General features: G+C 37.8%; 2 protein-coding genes across 2 annotated transcripts in view; one reads left to right on the top strand and one right to left on the bottom strand.

The window, feature by feature from the left end:
* Positions 1-16,763: 16,763 nt before the first annotated feature.
* MORN2 (MORN repeat containing 2) lies at positions 16,764-23,636 on the bottom strand (the record flags this gene model as incomplete). Its single annotated transcript, XM_055327147.1, has 5 exons — positions 16,764-17,004; positions 19,108-19,244; positions 20,097-20,203; positions 20,762-20,812; positions 23,504-23,636. Coding segments are annotated over 5 exons (531 nt in total), but the record flags the coding sequence as incomplete, so codon positions are not given.
* The window catches only part of DHX57 (DExH-box helicase 57), a 63,720-nt gene continuing 63,559 nt past the window's right edge, over positions 23,574-23,734 (top strand). Inside the window, exon 1 of the mRNA XM_055327025.1 lies at positions 23,574-23,731. The gene's annotated coding sequence lies outside the window, so the exon portion shown is untranslated. The remainder of the gene's footprint in view (positions 23,732-23,734) is intronic.

Raw genomic sequence — 23,734 nt, 5'->3', positions numbered from 1 at the left:
CGACCTCTTTCTGGCCTTCCATATTTTCATCTGTAATAGAAATAGGCCCTCAACTCTAAAATGCTGAGACTAGAGACTAGACTCTAGCAGGCTGTCTCCAAATATTACTCGGCAACATGGGGACATAACAACCCACAGCCTCCCTTTCTCAGCCCACTCAGTCCCCTCAGCCTTCCATAATTGTTTTATTCAGTCTTAAAAACAAAAATGGAGACAAAAAAACAAAAAGCCACTGTACCCCAAACTGGATTTATGGTAAACAGTTCACAATTTCCCAATCCTGAATTCTTCCACTATGCAGTTTTAGCTGTTTTTTTTTGTACTTAGGTCTTTATTTGGAGGGAAGGAAAGAAAATCAGCTATTCTTCAGAACTTTTGCTATTTTTTTCCTGCTAAATGAGCATCCCTGGTTGTTATATTCCTCTCTAAAGAATATTTTCACTTGACTGTTCCATGGTCACCTCAAACTCAAGCTGTTTAAATCTTGCAGGTCATCTTTAGCCTATTCCAGGCTCCCCCTTGGGAGTTCCCTAGCCCCGTCACCGGCTCAAGACCTCCGAATGAACTTCCTCTCCTCCTCCTATCCAGCACTGAAATCCTTCCGAGTCTTTCTTTGTCGTATTTCTTAAATTCCCCCTCTCTCTTTTCATTCTCTCTGTTTCAACCCTGACTGCTATGTGCCTAAACATCTGTAGGAGCTTCCTAAGTAGTTTATCCAATGCTCTACACTGCTACTAGATTATATTCCTTTATTATTTTAAAGCTTTTATTTATTTATTTGATATATAGAGAGAGAGCATGCACATGAGTTGAGGGGAAGGGCAGAGGGAGAGGGATAAGTAGACTCCTTGATGAGCAGGGAGCCCACAAGTGGGGCTCAATCTTAGGACTCTGGGATCAAACCTGAGCCAAAGGCAGAATGGACTGAGCCACCCAGGTGCCCCTAGATTATTTTCCTTTGATCATTTCTTACTTCTGCTCAAAGACTCGAGTTATAAAGTATAATACATCAATTATTTTTTCTGGGTCCTCCACAATGTCTCTGACCTTCCTCTCCAACCTTGTTTCCAATATGTAGGAAGTATTCCAGCCTCCTGAGTTAATTAATCTTCATTCCTGCATTGTTTCTTCCTTTCTCTGCTGCCTGGGTCGGCCCTCCTCCCCCTCCCCCAATTGTCAAATCCTTATTCCTTCCCTGAGGTCCAACTCAGGCTCTTTACCTCTGGAACTTCCTCCTTCAATCCAATAGCAAGTTATTTCTCCTTTCTTGGAATATCTGTAGAATTCAGTTGGAATCGGGGATCCCTGGGTGGCTCAGTTGTTTAGCGCCTGCCTTGGGCCCATAGTGTGATCCTGGAGTCCCAGGATTGAGTCCTGCATTGGGCTCCCTGTATGGAGCCTGCTTCTCCCTCTGCCTGTGTCTCTGCCTCTCTCTCTCGCTCATGAATAAATAAATAAAATCTAAAAAAAAAAAAAAAAAAGAATTCAGTTGGAACCTAAACCATGAGTTTCTACTGTTATTTATCTTACATAAATAATCTCATTTTCTAGGGCGCCTGGGTGTCTCAGTCAGTTAAGTGTCGGCCTTTGGCTGCAGTTATGATCCCAGAGTCCTGGGATTGCTGCCGCGGGTTCCATTATAAACATCTTGAGAAAAGAGGCTATTTTTTTTCTACCTCTTACTATCCTTGGTGCTGACTCTATGTTCTTACATAGAGAAGAAGCTCAAAAAAAGCTTGTTGAGTAAGATGATAAACCTGCTTAACACTGCAAGTGGCAACTATTTAGCACATAATCTAATGTGCTAATTAGGTGTAATTAATTATTAATAATTAAGTGGTTTAATGTTCTCTTACCTAAAAATCTAATAATCGGTAGTCATGAATGTAGAGACTGAGGGAGGAAGAATTTGGCTGGAAATGCTAAGGAGAAAGAATGAAAGGATTTAAGGCTCTATTTCAGCCCTAAAAGGCGTTCTCAGAGCTATAGGGTAGAAAGTAGGATAACCTACAGGGCACCTGAGTGGCTTAGTCGGTTAAGTGACTGACTCTTGATTTCGGCTCAGGTCATAGTCTCAGGGTCATGGGATTGAGCCCTATGTCAAGTCCCATGCTGGACCCTGCATCAGGCTTGGAGCCTACGAGATTCTCATTCTCCCCACCCCCACCCTCTCTTTCTCCCTCTACTCCTTCCTCATCCTGCTGGTTCTCTCTCTCTAAAAAAAAAAAAAAAAAAAAAAAAAAAAAAAAAAAAAGTTAGTTAAAAAAAGTAGGATAATCGTCAATGGCTTAGCCTATATATATATAAAATGCTAGTGTTTTGGAAGCAAAATGAATCCTTTTCATTTTTAGCCCATTTTGGAATGCACCTTGGCAAATTCACTACCTGGGGTTTGCCCACTTCTTTTCTTTTCTCTTCTTTTCTTTTCTTTTTTCTTTCCTTTTTTTTCTTTCTTTCTTTCTTTTCTTATCATAACCACAGAACCTGCCTTTAGCCTGCAGTGTCTGCCATTCATCTGCTTGGGGACCCGTGCTTCTGGCCTGCTCCAAAACAAATCACATGATAGGCAGTTCCTGAATGAGCCAGTGGAGGCAAGATGAATGAGGATGGAGAGAGATCCACCCCTTTGAAAAGAATATTTCCAATCTAGTCCTTTATTCTTTAACTCCTTCTCACACATTCTTTAGGTTGTGTCCTTCCTCTGGGCTGTGGTTTGTGGAGCTGAAGAGGAAAGTACTGAAAATCAGGATGCAAAATTCACATGCCAAACAAATCCCAGCTTGGTAAATTCTGTAAATTCAATTATCAAAGCTTTTTGAATTTATTGTTAATTCATAATTAACATACTTATAGGCATAATTCCCATTGACAAAAGTGAAAGAAGCAAGTAGATGCAGTACATTTGAAAAGTTATTATTAAAGTGTTAAAATAGAATGTTTAGAATCCTAGAAGTGAACTAAGTTCATTTGTGAAAATCTTGGGATGTGAAGGACGTGACAGAGAAAAGCTAGGTTGAAACCCAGACTTTTATGTACCTCTACCAGGGCCGATTTCATTCCCATCTCTTGAACTTCCAGGTCTTCTCAAATTTACAATATCCCATATTCATACATCAAGGATAAAAAAGTTCCAAGACTTTTGGTTGCTGCTTAAATATCACTTTATTAGAAAGGTCTTCCCTGACCACATGTGTAAAAGCAGGACCCAACTTCCATTGTCCACCTGCCTTTCACTGCTTTGTTTTTATCTGTAGCACTAACCAGTAAATGACAATACTATCTATTTATTTGTTCACTATTTGCCATCTTGGCCCGCCACCTCCACTTCACCAGGGCGTGGGCATTTTTATTCACTCTACATTTTCTGAGGCACAGAAAGATCTAGCACAGAATAGGTTCAAATAAATAGGTGTTGAATAAATGAATGAACCAATATCATAGTTTGGAGAGACCAAGCCAAACCAAACCAGAATTACTTGCAATCTTTAAACTAAAGATGAAGCATATAGTGGTGAAGAAAATCAGAACTGAAGGATTACATAGAGATCAGCCAGCCAAACCCTGTTGCTTCACGAATAAAGAAAATGAGGTCAAGAGGTTGAGTGACTTGACTAAGTCTTAAGCTCCTGTTTGAATGGAAATAATAAAATGGCTCACTCAGAAACCCTGGTTACCATTGCAGGAGCCAGAATCTGGAAGTTGCATTTTCAGCTGCAGCCTTAGCCCAGCTATGTGACAGGGGAGCCCCCACCAATCAACTGCTTGACACTCTCAGGCCTAAAAATGGATTTAGAGCTGGATTAAGGAGCTATGCATGCACCAATGTGTCAGAGGCACTATAAGAGCCCTGGAAATGGGAGTGGGAGAAAACTGTATTTGTTAGGACTTCTCTCAAGAAAAGCATCTTGTGTGATTAAAATAAATGCTTCGATAAACATGATGAGGCTATGTGGGTGGGTGGGTGTGTTTGGGGGTGGGGGTGATAGGCTGTCCTGGGTGCAATTTTTCTTTCTTTCTTTCTTTCTTTCTTTCTTTCTTTCTTTCTTTCTTTCTTTCCTTCCTTCCTTCCTTCCTTCCTTCCTTCCTTCCTTCCTTCTTTCTTTCTTTCTTTCTTTCTTTCTTTCAAAATAGGCTACACACCCAGCATGGGGCTTGAACTCACAACCTGAGATTAAGAGTCACATGTTATACCAACTGAGCCAGCTGGGCACTCCCTAGGTACAGTCTTGAGTGGCAATAAAAAACCTACTAAGAAAGGTGAGTTCAGTTTCCTTGTAAAATGTTTGTTCAGCTGAGTGATGTGGTGTGAGGCTGGAGCCAAACTGCCTTGACCCTGGATGGGAGGCCAAATATTGCCCCTGAGGGGCCTCTTTCACTCTTCCTCCATGAGGGGATCAGCCTGTTGTTTATTCAAATATTAAATATTGAAAGCAAATCTGTTTGAATGAGTGTCAGAGTTTTAGCCTGCTTCAGGTCTCTCGACCCTTAATTTTATATTTCAGGAGCCCCTTCTCACTAACTGATTGGCAAATCACAATCACATCACATCCTCTCAGGCACTTTTCTCTGGAACCTCAGAGAGGCTGCCAGGGTAAGGCTCCCCATATGTACCTGGGCTAGCTAGAAAAATTGGCTGATATGATATTGCTGCTTATAACAGCTAAGCCGGAACTAGTTGAAATTACTTGATTGGTTTCTCTATTTCATAGCATTTCAAATAAAACTTTATAGTAGTTAGTATACATGACATGTATAGATGATCACAGTTCATGCATTTCATCAAACACTTGCCTCTGTACTTTTGTTCCTCCCATTCTCTATGCCTCAAGCATTTTTCCTTACCTAAAGATGTATTTCTCATCCTTCAAGGTTCAATTCAAGCACCTCCTTCTCTACGAAGCCAGCTCTGATCCTCTAAATCATCTTTAGTCAACCCTTCTTCTACTACATTCTCATACCATACTATTAGTATCTCTCCCTACTGGGAATTATTAGCTATAGTTAATAATATAATTAATTACCTCTGGAACTTCCTCCTTCAATCCAATAGCAAGTTATTTCTCCTTTCTTGGAATATCTGTAGAATTCAATTGTAATCGGGGACCCCTGGGTGGCTCAGCGGTTTAGCTGAGCAATATTTAATATTTTTCCCATGCAAAAACTGTCAGCTCTACTAGAGCAGGGACCATTTCTTATTCATAGCCATAGCGCCTGGTGGGCATCTGGTTCTTACCAAACTAGAGTGCTGGACTCTAAGCCTCAGGATAAATATAGATCATCTCCTTATATGGCAATTTTACTTAGTAATAAGCAACTTAAAAATTATTACATATTCTTAAATGCTGAGATATTTTATAGAGAGGCATGCAAAATTAGGCTTTTAAAGGTAAATACATTTATATTATTTGTTCACATTCCTCTGAGGTAGTTTGAGAACTTTTTGTGATGAGCACTCAACACAAGTATGAGATGAATTTAATTCAATTCCAGAGTATGTGGATGGTTAATGATATTTTATTCCCTAAAGCAGACAACAATAGGGAGAGGTTGGTAAAAGGGTACAAACTCTTTAGTTATAAGATGAATAAGGTCTAAGGGTGTAATGTATAACCTAGTGACTAAAGTTAATAATACTGTATAATTGAAAATTTCTAAGAGAGTAGAACTTAATGTTCTCACCAAAAAAAAAAAAAAGGTAAATATGTGAGGTGATGGATGTTTTAATTAATTCGATGGGGGAAATCTTTTCATAGCATACACATATAACAAATCAGCTGGTTAAAAACATTACAATTTTATTTGTCAATTATTCCTCAGTAAGCCTGAGGAAAAAAGAAAAGAAAATGACACAGAACTTTATTCATTCATAGTAATAGCAAGGAGATGCTTTTTTTTGCTCCAAATCAATAACCTCAAAAAGGCAAGCTGGAAAAATCAATGCTATTTCACCTAAAATTATATTAAATATTGTTTTAACAAAAGTTCACTATTTAAACATGGGAACTGAGAAATCTTTTGGAGCAACTACCCTTTGGCAAAGACCAAATGCTTCTTTGTATTTAAACAAATTTTTATGATATCTCATACACACAAAACTGCATATTCAATATATGGATAAGTCTTCAAAGCTCCTACAGCATCTGATACGTAAAGTTTTTAATGAATAATAAATATTTATCAAGTAAATATCCTTGGGACATTATGGTCTTGCCTCAATTATAAGCTACTGTCAAGTAGTAGGAGGTGAGACTAAAATTGGATTTTTAGTTAGGTATATTAGGTTAAATAGACTCAAAAAGAAATGAACCAGATATGGCATTGTTTGTAAGCCTTGCTCTAAATTGCATTACTTTGAAACCTGAATTAGGAAAATAATTATGAAAGGAATACATATACTCAGTGTAGAAATATTGAGAAACTGACCAATTTTACTGTCTTTCTCTTCTCTACTCTTTGAAGATGGAAGAGTTGATGGAAAGACAAACCATCCATCAGGAGTCACTGGAGGACATCAGAGGGCATGGGGATGTGAATGATACTCCCTGAGTGATCCACACTAGTTTGTGTGTGGGACTCACTGCAGTGAGAGGACAGAACTGCTTTCCAAATTTTGAGTTTTATCTTGCACACACAGTCTCCAAGCTTTAGTCTCCCAGTCTCCTTTGCAAAAGGAATGACCTTCCAATGATTTCCATCTGATTTTTAGCAATGTATCTTTCTAATAGCTTATTGTTTAATCACTGATCTTCCAATAAGTCTGAATCAAGTGGTCTTATCTCCTTTTTCTATCTTATCTTATCATCTAAATTATTATTCCCATGATCATTTATTCAGTCATACATTAATTATAGACTTCTTACTTACCTATGAAAATCAGAATCAGAATCCTTCAGTGACTCCTAAAGTTCAAATGTCCTAACACAGCAGACCTCCACCTTCATGGTCTGCCTCCCCCCAGCTCTCCAAGTCATCTTTAGTCACTCTTGTATACACACTATCCAAACACAGTCTTGTGTTTGGTTCCCTGTCTTTTCTAGCCTCTAGGCTTTATAGAGTTGTTCCTCAATGGATCTCCTTCCCTTACACTGGGCGAATTGTCACACTCCTTGTGTCCTCCAAGAGTCTGGGCAAGTATCATTCTTCCTTGTCTTTCTTGACATGTCTTGCTTAAGGTAAGCACTTGCTTTTTTTGTGCGGCAATAGTGTCTTGTCCATATGTCTATTATAGTATTTATGTTAAATTATTGATTTAAGAATCTTACTTCTACAAGAGGCAGGGATCCATATTACTTTCAGGGTGTTCATGAATCCACTGAGTTATAGGTAAAATTTTATGTTGTAGGTTCAGAGCTCACATCAGACTCACAACAGAGTCCCTATTTACCCTCTCAAAACCAAACTGAGAACTGCTACACTAGATTATGAGTCCCTGTGAAACAGAAAGTGAGTTCTATACTTTGAATTTCTATAGTTAGAGGCCTAATGTTAGCTGAATGAACATTTCATTTTTTAGACTAGATATTTATATTAGTAGATATATACTAAATTCAATCTCCTCTATTCATTGATGTTTTTTAAGTAGATGGGAAGTGTGATACAGTAAAAAGTACATTTTCTTTTGACATCGGTCAAAAGGAAAGATATGGGAGCATTTATGCCAAACTACTACTAACAGTGATTATTCTTAGAGGGATGGGGTAGGGGTGGGATGGACTTTCAAATTTTACTTATACTCTTGTGTCTTTTTTTTTAAGATTTATTTTTTTATTTGAGAGAGTATGCATGTGCACAAGTTGGGGAAGGTACAGAGGTGGAGGGAGAGAGAGAATCCTCAAGCAGACTCCTTGCTGAGCATGAAGCCCAACCCAAGGCTCGATTCCAGGACCCTAAGATTGTGATTGAGCCAAAATCAAGAATTGGCCACTTAACTGACTAAGCCACCCTGGCACTTCTATGCTCTTCTGCCTTGATCAAGTTTGTTGGTTTTATAATGTGTGCTTTTTAGTTTTGAAACTTTAAAATAATGTTTTAAACCATAGGACTTTCTTCGTAAGTTCATGAGATATCTAGCTTCAAATTGCAGACCTGCTACTTATTTAGTTTTGTGTCATGGGAATGTTACTTACCCTTCATAAGCCTACATCTCCTCATCTGTAAAATGAGGATAATACTTACCTATCCCACATAGTTATCATGCCACAAAGCCTAACATGAAGTAGGGACTCAGTAAATATTAGTTGAATGCAAATTTTGTTGTCCTTAAGGTTTTGTTGTGTTTGCAATCTCCAAAGACATTCAAAATAAAACTCAGTGAAAATATAGTTCATTATTATCTCAATACTGTAAGCATTCATGCATTCGGTAAAAGTCTGATGTAACATGGCTAGTTTATAAGGTGGCTTAGCTCTGACTGCTAATGAAGAAGGAATCTCATGATATATTTACGTGTTTTTAAATAAAGAAGAGTTGGGGTGTATGGGTGACTCAGTTAGTTAAGCCTCTATCTTCTGCTTAGGTCATGATCCCAGGGACCTGAGATCAAGCTCCCTACCCCCTCAGGTTCCCTGCTTAGCGGGGAATCTGCTTCTCCCTCTTCTTCTGCCCTTCCCTCTTGTTCCTGCTCTCTTGCACTCTCTTTCTCTCAAATAAATAAATAAAATCTTTTAAAAAATAAAAACAAATAAAGGAGAATTACAAGATTCTTAAGCAATGCATAAATGTTTAAATTTATAAATGAAGTACAAGTACTAGTTTAAACTAAGTACACTGGTTTAAACTAAGCTCTCAGCTCATCTGTGTCATTACTAGAAATAAACTCTAAGCAATTTTCACTCACCTCGTGGCCTGTCTCCACCAGTAGACATCACATCATGTTTTGTAAAGTCTTTCTGATTTTTCTAGAGGTTCTACAAGAAACAAAAGGCCATGATAAGGATAGGTATCTTGTAATTTATACCATCCTTTGTTTTAATAATTTTATAATGAAAGATTATTATTGTACATTCAAAAGATTGCTGTTAAAAATTTCTAATCATTCAACAATATATAAAGTAAAAATTAAAGTTCTTGTTTCTTTTAACCCTTTCCTTTTTAAGTTACCTGGTATTCAGTAGACACACTCACCTTGGTATTTCTATCTTTGGGTGACTAATAAAAACAAATTCCTATGTATTTAAAATCAGCTGGAGTACTTCAACATTCAAAGCAATTCATCAGACCCTAAAATGATGAAAGCCACAAATCTAGAGATTTTCCTAAACATCCCACATTAAATGAAGTCACCTACTTCAAGTGACAAGTGAAACAGGTTTGTAATAGGTTTTTCTGTAGGGGCTGATTGAGGTGATCCACAGTCAAAATTAAGTAGAAATCCATTTGGAAAATACTCTATGAGTATATGGTGGGTTTTTTGGGTTGTGGGGTTTAAGTTTTTTTTTTTTTTTTTTTTGAGTAATATAACAGGTTCAACCTAGCTACTTGTTTTATTTATTTTTCATTATTTCATTATCTGAAGCTTCTTCTTTGGCAGTTTGGCCAAGTCACAGAATCTTTCTGGGCATCCGTTTCTTGATCTGCATAAGTGGCATCATAATAAGAATGTAAGTGTGAGGATTAAGGGAGATCAAGGCTGGAATGTGATTCTGGCTGGAATGTGGGCAGTAGCGGCACTGAAGGCTTACTAAGTCTCCTTTGCCATTTTGTCAAGGTCCACTCCTTTATCCTAAGAGAATCTTCTTTAGTAACCCAGTTTAAAAACTATGTTCCTCCTTCTCCCTCACAGCTAGATATAACCACAAGAATAGATTCAACCCCTGAGGTAGAAGTAGAAATAATGTGAGTGATCTGTGGGAAGTCTCAAAAGACACATTTTTTTTATTCCTATTCTTCCTTCCTACTGGCTGAACACAAATGAGATAGGTGGAGTCTGAACAACTTTCTTGAACCAAGAGGGATACACTAAGGATGGCAGGAGAGCAGGGTGGAAGGAACCAGGGTCCTTCAGACAAGGACCCACTCTTAACAGCTCTGGACTGCTAACCTGTGGGCTTTTTTTTTTTTTTTTTATAGGCTCTGTGTCCAATGTGGGACTTGAACTCATATCCCTGAGATCAAGAGTCACATGCTCTACTGACTGAACCAACCAGGCAGCCCTAGGCTTTTTTTTTTTTTAATATAAGAGAGAAATAAACTTCTAGCTTGGTTAAGCCACTGTTGTTTTGCTTTTCCATCTTATGCAGATGAACCCAAACTTACTGATATGTTGGCCTTTTAGGGAAATGTCTAAAACCAAGAAGCATTTTTAATTCTTAAAAGTCTTCTCTCCCTTAAGCATGTGTGTCCCTTTTATTGAATAACAAATTCTCCACTCTTCAGAAGCCTCAGGAGCATCACTTCAATCCTTGTTTTTACCTTTCCTCCCTGCAACAATTATATTGTGGAATTATACACTCATTTGAGCTCTTCAGATAGGAACTTGAAAGATGGGGCCATTCTACTGGGGAAGAAAGAAGGAAGTTTGGCTAAAATTCAGTTTTTAGCTTTTTTTGTGGATTAAAGAAAAACAGTTCATTTCAACTGAGCACATACCATGTAAAAAGCACTGTGCCAGGTGTTAGGAGAAATATGAAGATGACATTATTCCTCCTTCAGGAAGACACACGAGTAACCTGTAGCCCATAATGGATTATAAAAAATGCAATCAGAAAAATATAAAGTGCCTAAAACTTTCAGAGGAAAAAAGATGAGTTCTAGTTCTGAGGATTACAGAAAATTTCACAAAGAAGATAGGATCTGTGGGGCACCTGGCTGGTTCAATTGGTTAAGCGTCTGACTTCGGCTCAGGTCATGATCTCTGAATCCTGGGATAGAGCCCCGAGTAGGTGGGCTCCATGTTCAGCAGGGAGTCTGCTTCTCCCCCTGCCCTTTCCTCCACTCATGCTCTCTCTCTTTCTAAGTAAATAAATCTTAAAAGCAAAGATAGGATTTGGACTGGGATTTGCACAACGTGTAGAAATGGTAAAAAGGATCAGCAAAGGAACAGAGTAGAAAGTCACAAGACAGGTGGACTTAGGGATTTTAGGGAGCATGAAGGGTAGGGCAGGAGGAAAAGCTAGAATGGGAGACTGGGGAAAGATACGGGGCCGTGGTACCTGCTTGGGGGCCTGCTCTGCAGTAGAGAGAACAAGGAGTCACTGAAAGTTTTAAACACGGGAGTAGCCAGATGCCATGTCTTCAGTAAGGAGATGCTCCTCACAGGATGCCCTACAAAGGGAACACCAGCTGCAGGGAGGCCTGAGAGCAGGCCCTGTAAGCAATCCAAGAGATGATGATGATCTGAATGAGGGAAGCAACTATTAGAAAGGACAAGAAGCACAGATAGAAGCAACATTTCAGAGGTTATTGCATGAGCTCAATGTGTACTTTGCCCAGGAAAAAGATGTGGATTGTAATTCTCAGATTCAGAAAGTGAAGATTATAGCCATTAAGGAGTTTTTAAAATTGCACTTATTTGAACTGGGAAACTAAAGGGAGGTTGAATATGCTGTAATAATGAACTTACTGGTTCTACAATTTTAGCAGAACCTTAACATTTATTATCCTCAGATGTCAACTGGGAGTCCACAGTAGATGGGGAAAGAGTATTGGAAAGTATCTCAGGGGGCTCCTGGGTGGTGCAGTGGGTTAACAACGGACTCTTGGTTTCCACTCAGGTTGTGATCTCAAGGTGGTGAGATCCAGCCACATATGGAGATCCACGCACAGCGTGGAGTCCGCTTGAGATTCTCTCTCCCTCTGCCCCTCCCGCTTGTGCTCTCTCTCTCTCCCTAAAATAAATAAATCTAAAAAAAAGAGAGAGAGAGAAAAGAAAAGAAAAAGGAAAAGTATCTTAGCAAAGATATGCATTCATTCCTTCTTTCCCATTGTTCATCCTCTACCCGAGTATGATGATAAATAACAGGTATCAACTTAACATTAACCTTCCACTTTTCCACAATTATCCCTTTCTCTCTACCCACCCCACCCAGCATCATACTCCATAAGGAATCCAGTGAAAATTTGAGAGAAGGAGGGTTGTTAGAATTTTCTATTATTTGCCTCTTCATTGTTCACTAAAACTGTGCCAGCATAGCCTGAGGAAAAATGGAAAGAGCTGGCACAGACCCATATAAGAGCATTGTATTCACAAATAGCTCTGAGATAAGTAATCCCTGTCCAAAAAAATCCTAAACAGCTGCTTCCTCATTCCCAGGGGATAAATTCTAAAGTCTTCCTCAAATGAAAAAATTTGAGCATCTGATCAGCTGCCACTTTTTTTTATTTTTCTATTTTAGGAAGACTTAAATGGGTGTCAATACCTACCAAACTCTCTTCTCTCAGTCAGGGCAGGATTAGGTAACAGAATAATCAGAAGAGTATACTCTGTAAAGTTTAGTGATTTATGGTTTAGTTCATCTTATTTAGGGCACTGAAAGCACCTTACAAATAAAATAATGAAAATTTTTTTCTTCCAGCATTCCCAAGATGATTTCTGGCATTCTTGAAAGCACAGTGATTAATCATGTCATTGGGGACAAGCAGTAGTAATGTGATTGTCAAACTATGGATATTGATCAAACTGTGCTTCTTTCGTGTGTGTGTGTGTGTGTGTGTGTGTGTGTTGGGAGATGGTGGGAGAATCAGTACTTTCAACATTGTCCCTGAGAGATTAGCAGAAATAATTAAATATTCTTACATTTTATAAAAATCCAAAAATAATGAGCAACTCATACTCCAGTCCTTACATTCAAAATCAGAAGATTCTGAATCTGGGGTCCATAGATGAAAATTCAGACCATCTGTAAATCACCTGCCATTGTTTGATTTTACAAAAATTTTTTTTCAGAGAGGAAGGAAGAAAGGAATACTTTTTGTGTGTCCATTGCTTGGAGTTTACTAGTTTACTGCTATGTTGATATTCACTCTTATATAGAGAGAAGAGAGGGGGGAAAGAGGGGGAATAAGGACAAATCATCAATTCTGTCCCAAATCAGATCAACCAACCACATGAACGTGCGATCTGTACAAGGTGTTTATCTGTTAACTTTTATATTGTATTATATTAAAAGTTAACAATATTATGATCATCTTTCCTTTCAAAAGCCTCTGAGGCTTCAAACTGATTTAGACTGCATTTTCAGAGTCCATGGTATCAACAAAAATGTAGATGTTAATTAAATTCAGGGAAACTGTTTAGAATAAACACGTGTCAAAAAATTTCCCTAGTATAAATTTCTGATCATTTATGTTAAATCCTTCAGAAGTGATTGCAATGAAATGGTTATGCCATTTCCAGCAATATGATTTTTTTATTGAAAGGCGCTATTTAAAAAGACAAAATGGTAATAAAAAGACGTAATTCTACATTTTTAGAATACTAGTTTCAGCATATAAAAGCCCATATAATTCCAATACTAATTATAATGGAATGCTAGTCTTGCTTAAGTAAAGAATAGAAAGCTTTCAAGTGAAGCCCAATTCTTCTTATCATGTTCCCAAACCCCACAAAGAGTTTAGAATTAAGTTTCACTAATGTCCCTGTGTAATTAATCAGCACACATTATTCGGTACATAGCAGTGTGAACTCTGATAGAATCCTCTGTCCCTCTTCTGTGTCACAAAAGACATTCCTAATCTTTTTTATCCTTTATTCTTAATCCCAAAGAGGCATATACATGTTGGGTTTATCAGTCTTGTAAATCGAGAATCCTGTCGTCTTTAAGATTACTCTCAAAATCTAACTCTGCTTCAAATTAATACATAAATATCCCACACTCTTCAGTCCCCAAACACTTCATTAGTTGACAACTTGCAAAGGCAGATTATGGTATAATTTAAAAATTAAGCAAGAAAATAAATGAATGTTTTACAAATTGTTATAACTTTTAAATAGTTACTTCTTTTAAATGGCTACCTTAAATTAATGTCAGCGTGGCTTGAAGCTGAATTAGTAAGGATATATGGGATTTCTTCCTTTATGAAAATATTTCCCCTCTCAACATCTTTCAAAGCTTATAAAAGCACACACTTACCCCATGTTGCTTGCTGTGGTTATATCATCCTCAGATCAAGGCTTATCTGGAGTCTAAATTAATTTAAAGGTTATTAAAAAAAAAAAAAGCAGGGGAGGTTTGACTTCCCTGGAAACGAGACTGTCATATGCTAACTAGGCTTTTAAATGAGGAAAACTAGTGTCTCTTCTAATTATATAAGCTTCAGGTCAAATTCTAGCATCAACTAATCAACTGAACTGCATTTACTTTCAAGAAGTAAAAGAAAGAAAACTTTAAATGAAATGACTTTGTTATCTTAGAAAACTGGAAATTTGAGCATTAAAAAGTTATTCCTCTATCAATAAAAAGTTAAAGATTTTAAAAGCAAAGTATTTATCTTGTTACCTTAAATACTTTTAAAGGAAAATATTGGGAAAAATTAGGTTTGCAATAAAACAGATATTTTTCTATATTTTCCAGAAATTTTGAAATTGAATTATATGTCCTGGTCCCTGAAAACATCCCCCTCTTACTTTATCTTAATTTGTATAAATTCCAGTATAATAATAATATTTAATTGTAAAACATACCAATTAATGCTAAACAACAAATCCAAAAGTGTCTAATTTTAAAAATGTGTCTTTGAACTGTTAAAAATGGGGTCTTTTGAAATTAAATACATAATATATGATTATGGAAAACTAACAAAAATATAATTTTTATTTATATTTTAAAGACATCTCAAGCCAGATTTATGGTAGTATAAGAAATTTTTAAAAATTTAGCAATGATATATTGAGAAGTACAAATTTCCACAAGATTTTGAATGAAGAAATATGATATGGAAGTTATTGTTTACAGCATTTTGTCATTTTCAGAAAAACAATTTCAGCAAACTCAGCTCTTTATTATAATTTTTAATATGTAGCTGTCATGTACTCTTCTGGCCATTTTAAAACTGTTATCTAGAACTTGAAGAAGCTTCCTTGGCACAGAATACGTGAGGACACAAAAAATTGAAATATACTTTTTAAAAAATTGAAATATAATTCACATACCAAACATAACATTTGCCCTTTTATTGTGAATAATTCAGTGGTTTTAATATTCACAAAGGTTGTATAACCATCACCACTAATTCTAAAATATTTCCATCACCCCCAAAAAGAAACCCCATGCCTCCCAGTTCCTTCCTCCCATGGCAACCACTGATCTACTTCCTGTCTCTATGAATTTGCCTATTCTGGGTGTTTCACATAAGGGCTGTAAATGTGTGGCCTTTTGCAATTGGCTTCTTTCACTTAGCATAATGTTTTCAAGGTTCATTCATGTTGTAGCATGTGTCAGTACTTCATTCCTTTTTATGGCTGAAAATAATCCTTTATATGGATATACCACATTTTTTTATACATTCAACAGTTGATGGATATTTGGGTTGTTTCCAATATTGAACTGTTATGAATAATGCTGCCAGGAATATTCCTATACAGGTCAATTATTTGGGGAACATAGTTAGGAATTCCTGGGTCATATGGTAACTCTATGCCTAACTTTTTGAAAAACTTTTCCATAGCAGCTGTACCATCTTATATTCGCAGCAGAAATGTTGGCAGTTTCCAATTTCTCCCTATCATTGCCAATCTTTCTTATTGTATTTTTAAATATAGCCAGCTGAGTGATTGTGAAGTGCTATCTTACTATAGCACTATATTACTATATTACTTCTTTCCTAAAGAGTAATGATTTCATTTGCTTATTAGACATTTGCATATCTTCTTTGAAGACATGTCTATTCAAATCCTTTGGGAAACCTGGGTGGCTTAGCGGTTTGGTGCCTGCCTTCAGACCAGGGCGTGATCCTGGAGACTGGGGATCGAGTCCCATGTCAGGCTTCCTGTGTGGAGCCTGCTTCTCCCTCTGCCTGTGTCTTTGCCTCTCTCTCTCTGTGTCTCTTATGAATAAATAAATAAAATCTTTTAAAAAACCAACCAAACACACAAAAAACAAATCCTTTGCCCATTTTTAAATTGGGTTATATTTTTATTTTATTTATATATACTTACATATGAGTTATTTATATACTCTGGAATCTAAACCTGCATCAGATAGAAGACTTTCTTCCCATTCTGTGGATTCTTTTCAATTCCTTGGTAGTTCCCTTTAACATAGAGATATGCTTTTTAAAGATGACAAAACTCAGGCACAGGATTGGAAATTGACTTTGCCAAGATTTAGATAGTTCTGCTGTGTTTATTAAAATGAATCACAGGGCAGCCCCGATGGCCCATAGGTTTGGCACTTCCTTTAGCCTGGGGTATGATCCTAGAGATCGGGGATTGAGTTCCACATCGGCCTCCCTGCATCGAGCCTGCTTCTCCCTCTGCCTGTCTCTGCCTCTCTCTCTCTGTGTCTGTCATGAATAAATAAATAAAATCTTTAAAAAAAAAAAAAAGAATCACATAATTTATTTTAGTTAAAAAAAAAAAAGATTTGTTTATTTTAGAGAGAAAGAAAGAGAGAGTGTGCATGTAAGCAGGGGGAGAGCCAGAGGGAGAGGGAGAATCTATCTTAAGGAGGCTCCACACCCAGTGCAGAGCTTGACACAGGGCTTGATCTCATGACCCTGAGATTATGATCTGAGCCCAAATCAAGAATTGGATGCTCAACTGGCTGAGCCACCCAGCCATCCTCACATAATTTATTTCAAACTAATTATAAGATAATGAAAATAAAGTTCAAAAAGATGTTGAATGATGGTTTTATTGGCAAAATTATGATACAGAGGTAGTGTATGAAGTTATTTCAGATGACTAAGTTTTCTTTATAACTAAAAGCTTCAGTTACCACATTAAAACTTTAATGCAGAATATACTACATGTGGAGCTTTAGTTTCAGGCCTGGAGCAGCAGTGAAATGAAAGTTACCACACCATTCTAGTCCTTGGATATCAGTATATTGTCCTTCACCTTCCACCCTGCAATAGTAAAAAATAAATTTGTTCATTAGCCAAGAATTTACAGTCTAGGTATAAGATTGTCTAGCATATTATACTCTATGCCTGAAGAATTATATCTTCCCACTTTCAAACTTTGATTTAAAATTCAGCATCCAGGGATCCCTGGGTGGCTCAGCGGTTTAGCGCCTGCCTTTTGCCCAGGGGGCGCGATCCTGGAGTCCTGGGATGGAGTCCCACGTTGGGCTCCCGGCATGGAGCCTGCTTCTCCCTCCTCCTGTGTCTCTGCCTCTCTCTCTCTCTCTCTCTCTCTCTCTCTCTCTGTGTCTATCATAAATAAGTATATAAATAAATAAATCTTAAAAAAAAAGAAAAAAGAAAAAGAAATAAAATTCAGCATCCTCGGGCAACCTGGGTGGCTCAGCGGTTTGGCACCGCCTTCGGCCCAGGGCCTGATCCTGGAGACCCAGGGTCGAGTCCCACGTCGGCTCCCTTGCTCCCTTGCATGGAGCCTGCTTCTCCCTCTGCCTGTGTCTCTGCCTCTCTCTCTCTCTCTGATGAATAAATAAATAATATCTTAAAAAAATAATAAAAAATAAATAAAATTCAGCACCCTAAAAATAAAATAAAATAAAATAAAATAAAATTCAGCATCCTGCTTTCATATCCTACCAAAACCATTACTATCCCAAACAAACCTTGTTATTATACAAATGTTGGTGTCCAAGATTTTTGGATCTCATACACTAAGTTTATACAAAACTTAAATAATCAGTTAAAAAATGAAAAATTCATATTAGTTCATTCATTTATTCAACAAATATTTATTGACTATCAACTATGTGTGAGGTGCTGTATTCTATGTGGGGGGTTTTCTTGGACTCTTAGAAGTAGTGAAAATGTACTTCACATATAAAATAGACTTTAATACCATGGGTTAGAATTTTTCCCTTCATTAACATCAGTGGAAAAAGTTTGTGTTATCAGCACAGACTTGGAATAAAAAAAGGTGAATACTTTTCTACCTTCCTCAAAATGTATTTATATCAACAACTTCATAACAATTAGTCTGCATTTTCAATTCTGGAAATAATAAAGAGATATTTATAAATAAACATGAATCTCTGGATGACATGGCATAATATTCATTGTGAAGATTATTAAGCTATAAAAGTGTGCTTTTGTTTCATTTCACTTTTATTTTTCCTTCAAGCATAAGTTCAGAAAGGTAACAATGGGTACATTTTGCTTACATTTTAAAAATTATCTTAGTAAAATACATACATATATCAGGTCAAAATCCAATAAACAGTTATGAATTATCTCCCAAGACTTCCTTTTTAAAAGTTTATCAGGATGGGGTGCCTGAGTGGCTCAGCTGTTTAAGCATCCAACTCTTGGTTTTGACTCAGGTCATGGTCTCAAGGTTGTGAGATGGAGCCCTATATCAGGCTCCATGCTGGGTGTGGAGTCTGCTTAAGATTCTCTTGCTTCCTCTCCTTCTCCCCCATCTCCCTCGCTCCCTCTTAAAAAAAAAAAAAAAGTTTATCTGGATATTTTAAGTGAAAGTAATTTTTGGCCTAAATTTTCTCAATAATTCTGACTATTTTCCATTTTCAAGTTGACTTCAAAAGGTTCCATAGTAATACGAAAGGTAAGAGGAAATAAATGAAAAGTCTAATAGATTAGTACCAAGAATATTTTCTTTTGGAGGCTCATGATGGTCTTAGCCTCTCATGACATTTTCCCCCTCAAATAACCCAACGATTCTTTTTTTTTTTTTTAATAGAGAGAGAGGGAGAGGGGCAGAGTGAGGGGCAGAGAGAGAGAGAGAGACAGAGAGAATTTTAAGCAGCTTCCACGCCCAGCTTGGAGGTCAATGCAGGGCTCGATCTCACAACTCAGATCATGACCTGAGCTGAAATCAAGAGTCAGACACTTAACCCACCGAGCCACCCAGGTGCCTCTAATCCAGTAATTCTTAATAAATATATTATAAATATATTTTAATGAAATATATTACAAAAGAATATTTAGCATTTTAGTATTAACTAAATATAATATTTAAGCAAATATGCCTGGGAAGAATCTTTTATAACTACGATGACTTTATTTTAAGCCTACCTATTTTCATTGAAGTTTCCAGTATACTTTGCCCCAGTTGGAAATGTATATGTCCCCAGTCCATGAAACATATTGTCCTTAAAGTGTCCTTCATACACTGCTCCCGAAAAATGCTCAAGTCTTCCAAAACCATTCATCTGTTTATAACAAAGGAAATGATCTCAGTAACTAACATTCAGTTACCTAGAATACTTCAAAAATGTACATAAATAGGTCTATCATCCACTTAGTTATTATTTAATCTATCATTGTATCACCCTTTATTTCTACAAAAATAAAATAAGACATTTACCATTTATCATTGTCCTTCAAATGCATCTCTCTCTGAAGCCCACCAAGTCAAATGTTCCTGATCTGGATCATCTGAATATCTAGGGGGTCCATGATGATGATAATAGAGTCCTCAAGATATCGTGAATATGTCAAAGATCTTAAAGGACAACCAGTTTAATTAGCCCAGGAAACAGTACAAATTAGTTATGAGCAACAAAAATTTGTATTCAGGCAGACCCGGGTATATATTTGGTTTCATTACTCCCTGGGCAAGTAACCTGAGCCTGATTTCCCTCATTTGTAAAATAGGAGCATTAATTTTCACCTATGTCATGAGGTTGCTATGAGGATTAGATGAGTAAATTATGTAATGAGTTTAACTACTAAGGGAATAGGAGATGAGAAAGATAATAATAAAGATGACAGGGAGCCTCTATGGCTTGCTCAGAGGAGCATGAGACTCTTGATCTCAGGGTGGTGGGTGGTGGGAGGTTGTGAGTTTAAGCCTCACATTGGGTGTAGAGATTACTTAAATAAATAAAACTTTAAAAAAAGATGATAAACCTTTTATGACTTTAGTATCACTCCTATGTCCATATCAGTTATTTTTATTGTATAGTCTACTCATATGTGTTTTTCATTAATGGTGAAATGCCAGGAATCATTTAAGCAACAGGTTTACTTATCCACTGTCAATATTATAATAACAACAATACCTTGTCATCTTTCCAGCTTCCTGTGTAGACAATCCCATTAGGAGTGGTATGAATACCTATTCCATTTCTCTCAAAGATTCCAGAAGATGTTCTTGTACAGTCACCATCTAAACAAGAGATAAATATATTATAACTCATTATGAATGGGAACCTTGTTTGACTAGGTGATAAAGTATGTTCAGGCCTAATCACAACTGCACCCCTATGGGTCTCTTTGGCTCTCTAGCACTGAAACTAATGTGACCAGAGATAAGGAGCTCTATGGACTTAAAAGGTCTTGGGGTTTGTTGTTGTTGTTTTAAATTTATGTATGTATGTAAGTAATCTCTACATCCTTCATGGGTCTTGAACTCATGACCCTGAGATCAAGAGTTGTATGCTCTTCTGACTGAGCAAGACAGGTGCCCCTTAGGTCCTGTAACCATTAAAACATACCAGCCAGGAAGACTGACAGATCCCATATATAGGTTTCAAGGCATACAGCCTAGACTTAACATTAGAGTTTAAATTTAAAATCTGTCCATCTATTGTATTTCTGTGTCATTTTATTTAATGGAATTAATATCCCAATAGTAGTTTTACAAAATTTACAGTCTCTTTTTCTTTTACTCTTAAGCTATTTAATTTAAATCGAGATAGAAAAAGTAATTGAAATATGTGCTTACCATACTTGTCTCCATTTGGAAATATGAAGTTTATCTTATACACTTCAGCAGCTGTTTTAAAAGAGTTAAGAAAAGTCACGTAAACTTAAATATTTTTATGTTAGAAGACCAAATGTGCTTTAAGGGCTAACCAAACTGACTCACTTCATATGATCATAAACGTATCATGATTTTTTTTAAAGAGTTTATTTATTTATTCATGAGAAACACAGAGAGAGAGAAGGAGAGAGAAAGAGGCAGAGACACAAGCAGAGGGAGAAGCAGACTCCATGCAGGGAGCCCGACGTGGGACTCAATCCCGGGTCTCCAGGATCAGGCCCTGAGCTGAATGCAGTGCTAAACCGCTGAGCCACCTGGGGTGCTCACGTATCATGATTACTTGGCATTTCCATCATCTAGTGTAGGGTCTTGAGGAAATTAATAATTTTGTCTAGATGATCTATTTTTATTTATTTATTATAATAGTTTTATTAATGTATAATTCACATACCATAAAACTTACCCTTTAAAAGTATACAATTTAATGTTTTTTAGCATATTCAGAGGTATGAAACTATCATCACAATCTAATTTTAGAATGTTAACAGTTAGTCTCCATTCCCCTAATTTCTACTCCCATCTCTTCTCTATCCCCAGCCCCACCTCAACTCCGCCCCAGCCCCTGGCAACCACTAATCTACTTTCTATCCCTATGGATTTGCCTATTTTGGCCGTTACATATAAATGGAGTCACACAGTATGTGGTCCTTTATGATTGGCTTCTTTTACTTAGCATGTTTTTAAGGTTCATCCATGTCATGTAGCAGTACTTCATCCCTTTTTACCAAATAACAGTCCACTGTACAGCAATAACAGTTTGTTTATCCATTTATCAATTGGTGGACAGTGGGGTTGTCTCCAGTTTGGACTGTTATGAAGAACTTTGCTATAGACATTCATGTATAAGTTTTTGTGTGGATATACGTTTCTATTTCTCTTGGGTAGCTTCTATGACCTGTTGATGCCCTCACAGAGGTAAAGTGGAGTGAGGAATTGGCACAAGGAGGGAATAGAAAATAAAGAAAGATAGTATATGATAGTGGGGAGAGGTAGGGGTGAGTCTGTCTAAACAGAATGAGATTGGAATGGAGACGAGATCAAAAGAAAGGACTGAGGGGAATCTATGCCTCAAAGCCCTGGGACATTTAGCGGACTAAATCATTAGAAGTTATTTTTTTCCAATAGCAAAGAACACATAAATATGGAGAAGATAAGTAAATTCTAACTTCTGGGACCATAGAGTCTACCAGAATGTTACTCAAAGTGTGGCTCGTGCATCAGAATTACCTAGGATGCTTGCAAGTTCCTATATTACTGAATCAGAATCTCTGCGGGTGGGGCAAAAGAACTAAATTTTCATTTAAAAATTAATTTAGGGGCAGCCCCGATGGTTCAGGGGTTTAGCGCCGCGATCAGCCTGGGCCTGATCCTGGAGACCTGGGATCGAGTCCCGCGACGGGCTCTCTGCATGGAGCCTACCTGCTTCTCTCTCTCTCTCTCTGTCTCTAATAAATAAATAAAATCTTAAAAAAATAAAAAATATAAAAACATAAAAATTAATTTAGGTGCTAATTGAAAAAGACCGGAGGCTCATCCCCTTTGAGGAAACATAACACAATAGGTAGAAGACCTCAGAATACTGTAACATCCTCAGAGAGGATGGAGGGAGGGTATAGTATCCTTGAGACAGGTTATGAAAAAGAACCAATTAGCAATCTTGGAAATGAATAACATAATTGGTGTAATGACTGAATAGCATAATGGATACAACAGAAAAGTAAATTGGTGAACTGGGATACGAAGTTGCAATTTTTTCCCAGAAAAAAAGCACAAAGAAAAAGACAGGTATGAGCAAAGCCTTTCTTATCTCCCCTCACCCCAGACTCATCTAGGCGTCTCCACACACTTAGACCCCTGTTAAAACAACTCTTTTGTGCTGGAATCCCCAATCACAATACCCAGCTCGCCCAGGTCAGGAATCAGGGATTAGTCAAATCTTTTTTTTCTCACTCTAGTGTCCAGCTTAGCACGTAGTGGTAGGTGCTTAGTACTTGTTCGTAGGAACTGAATGTCTAGTGAATGAATGGCACTTGGGAAGCAGGCATTAAGTGCTTACCAAGCAGTGCTTTATCATACAAAAAAAAAAAAAAACAACAAACCTGTTTTTTTTTTTTAAGATTTTATTTATTTATTCATGAAAGACACAGAGAGGGAGGCAGAGACAGAAGCAGGCTCCATGCAGGGAGCCCGACGTGGGACTCGATCCCAGGTCTCCAGGATCACACCCTGGGCTGAAGGCAGCGCTAAACTGCTGAGCCACCCAAGGATTCCCAAAAAACCTGTTTTCAAATGCCCTTAAATTGCTCCACATTTGAAACTTTGTAATGTTAGAGCTAGGGAGAACCTAAGAGATGTGGAGACCATCTGGCACCACAGAGGAAACTGAAACCCAGAGATGATGGCACTTGACTAAGATTTCACAACAGCCAATCGATGGCCGAATCAGAGGTAGAATCCAGGTGTTCTGATCCCAGGCCAGGCGGGTTCTCCGTGTGCCCCACGCCATCCCCAGTGTAGCCGATCAGGAAGTAAGTCACAGCCACACCGGAGCTACCAGGAGCCACGCTGTGGCGTAAGGTGAGTTCTACTTAGGGCAGCCCTGTGCCCTTCCGCGCTCGGGGCATTGGGAGGAGGGGCACTCACTCGACAGAGGTGTGTGGCAGAGATTTTCTTGACTCCGCGATTCCTCCTGGGCCGCCAGCTCTACGGCATTGAGGGAACCAAGTGCTAAGTGGGTGCGGAGCGCGCCCTGGTTGCCGGGGCGACGAGGCACCTCTCACCCGGAAGTGAATATGCGAGGGGCCGAAGCGGAGCCAATCAGAAGACAGCAGGTTGTGCTGCTGCAGAAGGGCCGCGGCGGAGCCGCTCCAGGTG

The sequence above is a fragment of the Nyctereutes procyonoides genome, unplaced genomic scaffold (assembly GCF_905146905.1).
Source record: "Nyctereutes procyonoides isolate TBG_1078 unplaced genomic scaffold, NYPRO_anot_genome, whole genome shotgun sequence".
NCBI lineage: Eukaryota > Metazoa > Chordata > Mammalia > Carnivora > Canidae > Nyctereutes > Nyctereutes procyonoides.
The sequence above is the reverse complement of the archived record's forward strand: the minus strand, read 5'-3'. Positions and strand labels throughout refer to the sequence as shown.